Genomic DNA, 10,327 nt, shown 5'->3' on the forward strand with positions numbered 1-10,327 from the left:
CGCTTTTTGGGCAAGCACCATGCCCCTCAGGTGTAGCACCCGATTGGCTTTTAAAGGTCATAAGCAGCGCAGGTAGGGGAGCGCAAGGGATCTCCTATATATTCGCCCATCAATAAGAACATACCGAGCTGACTGACGATCTACCCTGTGAGATGCATTATGCTCTGCTGGTAGGGTCTCGTGGATCAGATAGTCAACAAGCGGGTTGACCCATCTCGGTTTTGCTCGTAACACAGGAGCGACATATTCTGCCACCCTAACAATGCTAGGTTAAGGCAGACCTTCGATGTATACTGTCTTCAATGTGTTGTTGCTAGCTCTAGCCAACTTTGAGAATGCATCGGCCTCAACAATCTCGGACCTCGGTACTTTCCAAATGAACCAAGAGTGGAAGCTGGGTAGGAGTTCCCTCACTTTGGCTAAGTAGGCCATCATGACAGGTTCTCAAGCCTCATACTCGCCATGCACCTGGTTCACGACCAACTGAGAGTTGCTGCATACCACGACGTGCTTCACTCTGACCTCTTTCGGAAATGTCAGCCTAACTATCAGAGCCTTGTAGTTCGCTTCATTGTTCGACGCTTCAAATCCGAATCGGAGAGCATACTCCAGTTTCACTCCGCTTGGCCATACATTATGAGTCTAGCTCTACTTCCTCGCTGATTAGATGAACCGTCGACGTGGAGGATCTAGGGCTCCTTGTCCCAGGTTGGGGCATCCCTGATCAAAACCGGTGTCGTGTTGGTTGATGCCTCCGAAGTGCTAGTCAGCTCAGCCACCTCAGGGTTGGGCGTGCTAAACGTACATTATGTAACAAAATCAGTCAGGACTTGAGCTTTAATAGTTGGAGTAGAACTGGATGTCGTACTCGCTTAGCTCAATGGCCCACTTTGTCAATCTGACTGAGATCTTGGGCTTCTGAAGAACGTGCCTTAGTGGTTTTTCGGTGATGATGACGATGGTGTGAGCTTGAAAGTATGGGCATAGCTTTCGAGCAGCAATAAATAGGGCATAGGCCAACTTTTCGATGTTGGGGTACCTTGTGTCAACTGCCTATAAAACTTTACTTATGTAGTAGATGAGCCTCTAGACTCGTTCTACTTCTCTGATTAGTACCGAACTGACCACCCCGTCATTCGTGGAGAGGTAAAGTCTAAGCTCGTCTCTAGGTTTAGGTTGGGTTAAAACCGGTGGGGTACTAAGGTATTTTTTGAGTTCATCGAATGCAAGCTGGCACTCCTCAGATCATTCGAAGTCCTCGTTCTTTTTAATAGCCTGAAAGAAAGGTAGACATCGGCCACCCAATTTAGACATAAACCGGTTCAGGATAGCTATTTGGCCAGTTAGCCTTTGTACTTCTTTTATGTTTTGGGGTGGTCTTATATCTAAAATGACCTTTATTTTTTCTGAGTTGGCTTCGATGCCACACCAGTTCACTATATACCCGAGGAACTTACTCGACGTGACCCCGAAGACACATTTGTTCGGGTTGAGGTTCATGTTAAATTTTCTTAAAATTTGAAAAGCATAATCTAAATCATTAATCAAAGAAGGGGAAAACTGGGTCTTCATGACCATGTCATCAACATAACATTCTATTTTATTGCCTATAAAAGGCTCAAAAACTTTATTTACAAGTCATTGGAAGGTTGTTCCAGCGTTTTTTTAGTCCAAAGGGCATTAGTTTATAACAGTATAGGCCTAGATCGGTTACAAAGGCAGCCTTTTCCTGGTCGGCTAAGTCCATTTTGATTTGGTTATAGCCGGAGTAGGCGTTCATGAAGCTCAGCAACTCATGCCCCAAGGCCGCATCTACTAGGAAATCTATCCTTGGAGGGAAAGCTCTCCTTTGGGCAGGTTCTGTTGAGGTCGATGTAGTCGATGCACATGCGTCACTTGCTTTTGGCTTTCTTCATGAGCACAGGATTTACTACCTAGATCAGGTACTGGACCTCCTTAACAAAGTTCGCTGTAAGGAGCTTCCCGACGTCCTCATCTACTAAAGGGTCCACGTTAAGCTTGTGAGTTATAATACTAGGTTCAATGCCGACCAAGCAAAAACATCTAAATTACTTAATAAAAAACTTACCAGTTGTGAGCGGAGTGGTTCGTTTAGGTGAGCGCCGATCTGGAGAGTCTTCATGGGCTCAGTATAAAAAATCGGGACCTAGATTATGTCCTCCATCAGTGCAGCTCACTCATCAGTGTGCTTGGGGGGAGGTTCCAGCTCGATGTCATTGACAAGCTTCACCTTGCCCTTCAGCGCCGTGATGTAGCACTTTCGCGACTCCAGTTGGTCGCGCCGTACTACCCCCACACTGTAGCTTGTCGAGAATTTCATCATAAGGTAGTAGGTTGACACTACCGCACGTAGTGCATGCAGGATGGGCTGGCCTAGGATCACGTTGTAGGGGGACGGGGTGGCGATCACCAGGAACGTGTGCTCAAATCGGACTGTGTTGGGCCTCGCTCCTGCTACTACTGTTACCATAATTCTACCAAGGGGCTTCACCATGTCTCTACTAAACCTAGCCAAGGGTGTCTTCCGGATGAAGGTCCTTTCACTTCAACTTCAACTTATCGAATGCTTCCAGGAATATTATGTCCACAAAACTGCCTGAGTCTACTAGTATCCGCTTCACCTTGAAGGAATTTATTATCATTTTGATGACGATGTCATCATCGTGTGGGTACTGGATCCCGCAAGCATCATCCTTGGTGAAGTAGATCACCTCCTCTACCCGAGGGCACTTCGGTGGGTTCTTATCTTCATGCTCAAGCTCCTGAACTGATAGCTTCCCCGTTGCTATGCTGTGACCCACTATAATGGACCCATCGGTAATCATGTTGACCACCCCACGGATCAGTCTGTCTTTTGCTGGCGGTTGCCAAGGTGGCTGTTGATCACGGTCATTCTGCCTGCTCAGTTCTGGCATGTCTCTCCGCTGCTCGGCAGGTCGGTGCTCCCCTTCTCTGTCTTCATACTTGATAAACTTCCCCAGACAACCGCGGTGGATCAACTCTTCATTTTCATTCTTTAGGTTGCGACAACTTTCAGTATTATGCCCAATGTCTCGATGGAAATGGAAATACATGTTGGGTTTCTTGTTTGCTGGGTCTCCTCTTATCCTGGGTGGCCACTTGACGTAGCCGGTATCTTTGATTGCCATCAGGATTTCACCCCGCTTGGCATTCAGGGCAGTGTAGCTAGATCTCTAGATTGGGGGGAGGGGGTCCTATATCACCGACCTGACCTAGAACCTCGAGGTGGTGACTGTCTCTTTCTCTATGACTTGCTTTGCTTGTTGCACGGGGACTTGCTCTTTCGCCACTGGTGCTTGCTACTACTTGGTTCTTCTTCTGCCCTCTTCCTTTTCCTGGCCTGGTGCAGCTATAACCGAGACCCATGAACCTTTTCTGCTTTGATGAACTTGTCAGCCTCATCGAGGAATGCCTCCATTTTTTAGGTGGGTTCAACTCGAGATGCCAATGGAAGTTTGGTTGGCAGACTCCTTTTTGGGCCACAGTGAGCTACACGACGCGGTCAAGGTTTGGTACTTGTAACCTCTCCAAGTTGAATCGCTTGGTGTAGTCTCTTAGCGACTCATTCTCCCGCTAGACCACGTTCAGAAGGCTCGTCACGAACTTCAGGCACTTCTTACTTGTGACGAAGTGGGTTGTGAATAAGTCGATGAACTTCTGCCATGTCCTGATCGATCCTTGAGGTAAAATCCTATACCACGATTTGGCGGTCTCTCTGAAGGTTGTCGAGAAGGCCATACAGAGGCCGACGTTGTCTGCCCCGGCGAGTAGCATCAAAGACTGGAAACTATCTACATGATCATTTGGATTTGTGTTTCTGTCATAAGTCTCCAGGGCGGGTGTCTTGAAGCCCTTCGGTCTTGGGGCCAAAAGGATCTCGGGTGCTAGGGGAAAGGCTGACTCAGTGAGATAGGAGCCGACTGTGCAGCTATCGAGCTCACTTCTTCCCACCTTTTCTCTGTTGTTGTAGAAGGAGCGCTGCTCTTACCCGAGTTGCGGCGTGCTCGGCGACAACGTTGCTTCTTTGCTACTTCGTGGTTGGTGTTGTTCACCTCGGTACTGGCCGAAACCTCAACTCTAGTATGCTCCCGATCCCAGACACTGTCACGAGGAGGGAGCTGATCTTTGTTACTGATGTTCTCATGAACGCGAGCAGGATCTTGCTGGATGGGGTGATTGGATAGGTCCCGGACCGGATCGTCACCCCTTCTAGTTGTCGGTTACTTCTCTTTCAAGCTGACATCGGTGTTGCTGATCATTGCGTGATTGTTGCAATTGATCGCTTTGATGGCTGTGCTGTGGCTAGTTCCTCTGGTCGACTATTTGCTGGGGTGGTGATGAACACTTACCCAGTTCTAGGTCCCAAGGTGGAGTCTAGTTCCAAGGAGGAGTTGGGACCTGAGACGTCACCGGTCCCCGAGGAGGTGACCGACACTCATGTTGCTAGTTCATGTTCTACTGGTTTGGTGAAGTGGAGGGAGCTACTATTGGTACTGGTACTATTGATATTGTTGGAACTACTAGTACTAGAGTTGCATGATCCGGATGTTTGCACCAGCTCGTGGAGCTACCGTGCTTCTACCCCAACAACAATCACTGAGGGCTTTGCAGTTGGGAGAGTGGCACTCCCATGAGGCATAGGTGCGCTGATTGACTGAGTAGCAAATGTCTGGCTTGGGACCGTTGATACCCCTGGAATGGTGAGGGGAATGGTAAACTGATCAATGGTACCTGAGGGGGTCTTAGGGTTTAGTGCAGGCTGATCTTGCCTCCCAGTTGGTCCAAAACATTCATTGGACTAGATTAGACCTGATCCATTTATAATGGACTTACATTGGACTGGATCGGATCAAATCCAGTCCAATTGACACCCCTACGTGGAGCTGCTTTCCATGATCATGAATTGGAGATCACATTGGCACCTCACAGTACATCCCAACCGTGTATTGAGAACATCTCCGACAACTAGGGGAGATGTTTCCAATGCACACTGAGATATGCATGTGAGGCGATTGTGAGGAACGCTTTGTGGGGCGCAAATGTAAACTCTATGAATTGGCTCATGTATTTAGAGGTTGGAGCATTATGATGGAAAGTGACTCAAGGGTCGTGGTGTCTTCACTCGGAATTGGTTATGTGGGCACTTAACAGTGGGGTGAGCAGTGGATCCGAGGCTTAGAAAAGAAAGGCATGGAGCAAAGTCACCAATTATCTATTAAAAACAATTCATTAGTGCACAAATGTAAGCCATTAACATTGTCTGGTGTAGGACACCATCATGGACCTGTCTAATCCTAAAGCCAACAAAGGATACAAAGAATATATTGAGGCTTTCCTTCAATTTACCTTTCTCTTTTTTCTATTCTTTTAGAATTTTCATTAACAAAAAATTGCTATCTAAAGCCATCATACATCTCTCCAGAATCAGTCTTTTTATGGAGAACCTGAGGTATGATGTCATCGAATCTTCTTTCAATGATATATTTTCTGATCACTTAAGTCTATACATATATTACCTTGCTTGAAACATCCAAACTTCGTAACACTGCAACCTTGTCCCTCTTATGCAACTGCCAACCAAAATGATCCTTCTCCAGGTGTTAAAATCAATGTAAGTGAATAAAGGGAAACAGGAAGGAGTAAATATCCATGCAAGTGTTCTTCCCCATCACTAATATCCACCAACCTTTTCCAGTCATACATTGAAGACAAAAGAAAAAGAAAAAAAGAGTTGAATAAAACCAGAAATTTTTTTGAATTTTTACCAATAAATAGGATTACCTGATTTGAAGAATTTACATTACATCAGGCCTGGGCTTCTGGGCCAGGCCTATTCAAATTTTAACAAAATCCCAACCTGGGCCCGCCCAAGTTGCAACAATACTGATATGCTCATAGATTGTCACTTGTCACGACAAAGAGAAACGTATCCATTGTGTTCAAAACATTTATTTCTGGCAGACAGGCAATATAAAACCATGCAACATGAACACCACAAGAACACTGGACAAGGTTCAGAGTAGGAATTGACTCTGAAAATAGAAGTGTCTCTCATGGACACAGTCATCCATTTCGAACTATCCATGTAAAATAGACAAAATAGGGCACCTACTAACAAGGCTAGACCCAATGTATCCAGAACCCATTATATTACTGGTTGAGATCTGAAATGGTTCCAGAACCAACAAGGTCCAATCAGTTTGATGGTCAAACAGTAGGTCTAGCAATGGCTAATCTTCTATAATAGGGGGCCAAAACTGAGCCAATTATTAAATATTCAGGCAAAACTCGGATTAATCTAAAGTGGATCAGATGGTTAAGTAGTCAGAAGCCACTGACAACCTAAACTACAAAATACACCCATACAATTGTTACATCATACCTAACATGTTAAGTTGTTAACTCCAGGATCACTGTTGGAAGCAACACATTTTGACAATAGACATTAAAAGATGCTAATGTTATCATGCTATATCCAGTAAACAGAAGCAGCTGAATACTGGATTCATTCCAATGATCCATATCATCATTTTCAATACTATCACATGGTTATAACAAAAAATAACAGCAAAAGATCAGCGTAAGCCAAGCCTTGGTATGTTCATGTAGTACTTATTAGAAAGGCATGTACAAATAAAGCTCCTGTTGATCTATGTTTTTAGAAAGACCTACCTTTCTGGAACAGCTTTGCACTATATGAGTTAAACAAGGAAATCCAGTTACAAACACAAATAATTATACATGAAAACCATAAAATGGATTAAAGACAAGTGATAGAAGGACAATGTTGCACAAACAATTACATGTCAATAAATTGTCTGGTTGTATCCTGAGCTCTCATCATATTTGATAGGTATCCCAATCAAACCTGGGCTGTGAGAAAACCTCATAATCAGTAGGCCCATCCACAACACTATCAACAGTCTGTATGCCTTCCAGCAGTGATGGTTGAAATCCATTGTTCTTTGAGGGCAACAATTTATACAACAATAGCAAACCCAATGTGAATATTGCCTGCAGTTTAGTAGAATCTCCTTGAACTGAAAAGAACAGAAGCATTGAAAGAAGGAATAAGTCTACACAGAAACGCATGATACACAATACACTATCCATCAGCTTCCCATCATTGCCTGCAGGGAATCCACGGACTCTGTACACGAATAGAAAGTTATATTTGTCAACCACGTATCTATACCCAAAATAAACTATTCCAACAGGGACAACGAGTGGGGAAAATGCTGAATAGATCATGGTGAGAGCAAATATAGTCAGATTAAATGCATAATACTGGGCAAAATCAAAATTTTGTTTTGGAACAGGTGAGCTTCTGTTGATTGGATAAACAGAAAGGTCCTGACCCTGTAGATCAATTCCATTCAATCGAGCAACATGTGGAATGCCATTACTGTGGATGGAAGCATCAAACTCCCTTTCAGACACCAGAGGCATCCGAAGGCTATCTATTTCCTGGTTTTCTAACGAGTAATCTTCATTTTGTTCTGGGACCAACTGGAGCATGTCATTCTTCCGAAACCTCTGCAACTTTTTTTTAATCCAAGGGACGGGAGCCAAAAGATCATATGATATACCCAAGAATGTGCTTGTGATGAGAAATGCAAGAGAAGAAAGACATGATCTGGACAAGAACGACGCACTCATATACTGCTCAATCTTTTTGCAATCTTCTCCATCCAAATAACACCGACCCATCCGCAGGATTGCACTCTCTAGTGATGATTCAACTAGAGCCCTCAGAAGGATAAGATTTACCAGGAAGAAACAAACCATCTTCAAAAGTGCAGCACGTTGCTCCCCAGAGACAGTCAGATGCCGTTCAAACTTGCACATATAAGAAAGAACTGATGGGATCACTATATACATGCTGACAAATATAAGAACATTAGGCAGGAATTGAAGAATTACAGTTGCAGCCCAGCTTGAGCTCTGGACCCAAGCCAGCCACATTTGTGCATTATCCATTGCTTCTGCATTGATTATACGTCCAGCACTCTTTAAAGCACTAATGACAGCAAGGGGAGAACTACAAAACAACAACATCAACAGAAGGCACGTGTTCACGAAAACTCTACGCAGTTTCAATGAGATCTTTGTTGAGCCCAAGTTGTTCCAGTAAATGTCAGTGGCTGGTGGGGCTCGCTCTACTTTCCAGTGGCTCCTACCTAGTCGCAGCTCCATGACAGAGAAGAACTTCCCAATTGGCCTCTTCTTTTCAGTACGAAAATCTTGCACTGCCTTATTAGCTGTGTAGACATCCTTAAATATCACAAATGCAATTCCAGCACCTTGTGCTTGGCCTTCTTTGTAGGCAACCAATTCAGTCTCTAGTTTAGCTCTCAAATCTTGTAACCTCTTCAACCTATCTTCGTCTGTAAAACCCAACCGAGAAACAACCTCAGCCCAGAGATCCTTTAATCTCCTCCTAAGAAAATGGAACCAATTCCAAAGTCCCTCAGAGGAAGCTCCCCCAGGTTCGCAATTCTCACCCTCGTCAGATAGAACTTGAGAGTCTATACGAGCCACCAACCAAGAAATATCATTACGAACCTTCACCAGTTCTGTAACCAAATCATCCAAAGCACACAAATCCATCGGGACAACAACCCTATAAACCTTGCCAGGATACCTATGTTGGAAATATTCCTCCAATGCAGTCCTATCTGCCGCTAGTGTCTTGGGGATCCCCTGAATCATGATTGTAAAGATCGCAACGGAGTTTGCATTGGGATTACTAGGGTTCCCATTACCGTCCCTAAACCTAGTATATCTAAGCCTTTCCTCAATCATGGAAATGCCAAAATGAAGCAAACCAACTACGACAGTCACAAAAAGAAAATGAATCCATAACAAAGGCGAACCTTTTTCAATGTGAATGATGGTGGTCTTGGAAAATTGATCGGCCATCGCTGCAGTCCCAGCATAAAGATTGACAGGGAGAATGACAGAGATGGCGAAGACCGCGATCGACAAAAGGACGGCGCAGCTTCCACCTTCGATAAGGAGGAACTGAGCGGCGTCGGCACCGCAGTGGCGGGCGATCTCCCGGCCGGTGGCGTGCCAGACGGCAAGGAGCTTCGTGATTAGGGCAGCGGGGCCGGGCATCCGACGGTGATCGCTTCGGAGCTTGACAAATAGAAAGATAAAGACGCAACAAAATGCGCCGATGGCTGAAATGTTTAAGAGGTACTGAATGTTTCCGTACCACGCCATTACAAATTCACCATCATCGTCACCGGAACTAGAAGGGGGAAGAGAGAAAGCGTAATCCACGGTGGGTGAAGCGGGGGAAGACGCCATGGTCAATACTAAATAAGGATTCATTGGTTTAGACGGACCAGTAAAGGAGGAGGCGGAAAACCAAGAAGCACCCAATATTTAGTTTTAGGTTTTCTTCCTCGTCGATTGAAATGGATGGGATGATAAAAGTATGGGTTTTCTTCATCTGGAGCAAAACCCTAAAAGATGAACAAAAAGTGAGTTAAGAATTTTGCTGGTCGGAATGCATAGTCGCGGTATTGCAAATAGCAACAGAGAGAGAGAGAGAGAGAGAGAGAGAGAGAGACAGAGAGAGAGACAGAGAGAGAGAGAGGACGTGCCTTCGGGGTCAGAATCGAATGGAGAGCAAAACACGTCGTCTAGTTCAACTCGGGCATCTCTTGTTTTCGTGTAGAAAGTAGAAATCCAAAAGCGTACGCCGAGGAGTTGGAACTTGGAAGTCAGCCCGGAATTGGGACTGGGTCTGGGCCCAGATTAAGCCTATTCTAATTGTAACTTATACGCCTAGTCGAGCTAGGCCCACGATCATCCGTTTGGGCTGCAAGTTGTGTCCATTTGGAGTCCGGAACTGGCTGGCCACATTCATTCAGCTGCACATATGAAACATCGGTTGTATTGTGGTCATTGATATTGATATTCTCAATGCGCGGCTGGATGAATGTGGCCAGCAATGTATTGTGGTCAGTAGATCCAAATTCATCCATTTGTCTGTATTCAATTTTGAATCAGACTAAATTCACCTGAATTTGATCTATTTATAATTGAGCCGAATATAGATAAATATTCCAATCTGCTAATCTGGAGGCATTTGGTAAGTCTTTTCGTGTGAGTTTTTTTTAGCTTTTCAAAGTTTAAAAGACCAATTTTTGGTTTGGCAGTGAAAGACAAGAAGCTAAAAAGACCTACATCCTAAAAAGTTCATAAAAGCCCAAAGTAGTAAAAAATCTAGAACCTTCAAATGAAGCTTCATGTCTATCTGCACCTAAAATCT

General features: G+C 44.6%; 2 protein-coding genes across 2 annotated transcripts; both read right to left on the reverse strand.

Moving 5' to 3' along the window:
- Positions 1–2,561: 2,561 nt before the first annotated feature.
- On the reverse strand, positions 2,562–3,170 carry LOC148849341 (uncharacterized). The gene has a single exon (XM_088951404.1). The coding sequence runs from the start codon at positions 3,168–3,170 to the stop codon at positions 2,562–2,564; it is 609 nt and encodes a 202-aa protein (XP_088807530.1).
- Positions 3,171–6,715: 3,545 nt separating this feature from the next.
- On the reverse strand, positions 6,716–9,738 carry LOC148849342 (early-responsive to dehydration stress protein (ERD4)). The gene has a single exon (XM_088951867.1). The coding sequence runs from the start codon at positions 9,379–9,381 to the stop codon at positions 6,883–6,885; it is 2,499 nt and encodes an 832-aa protein (XP_088807993.1). The 5' UTR covers positions 9,382–9,738; the 3' UTR covers positions 6,716–6,882.
- Positions 9,739–10,327: the final 589 nt, after the last annotated feature.

Source organism: Nelumbo lutea, chromosome 6, assembly GCF_056320005.1.
Source record: "Nelumbo lutea isolate HS-2025 chromosome 6, American lotus-T2T, whole genome shotgun sequence".
NCBI classification, from domain to species: Eukaryota; Viridiplantae; Streptophyta; class Magnoliopsida; order Proteales; family Nelumbonaceae; genus Nelumbo; species Nelumbo lutea.

Coding starts and splice junctions, on each gene's coding strand:
- LOC148849341 (XM_088951404.1), bottom strand. CDS start 3,170: ATGGCAATCAAAGATACCGGCTACGTCAAGTGGCCACCCAGGATAAGA.
- LOC148849342 (XM_088951867.1), bottom strand. CDS start 9,381: ATGAATCCTTATTTAGTATTGACCATGGCGTCTTCCCCCGCTTCACCC.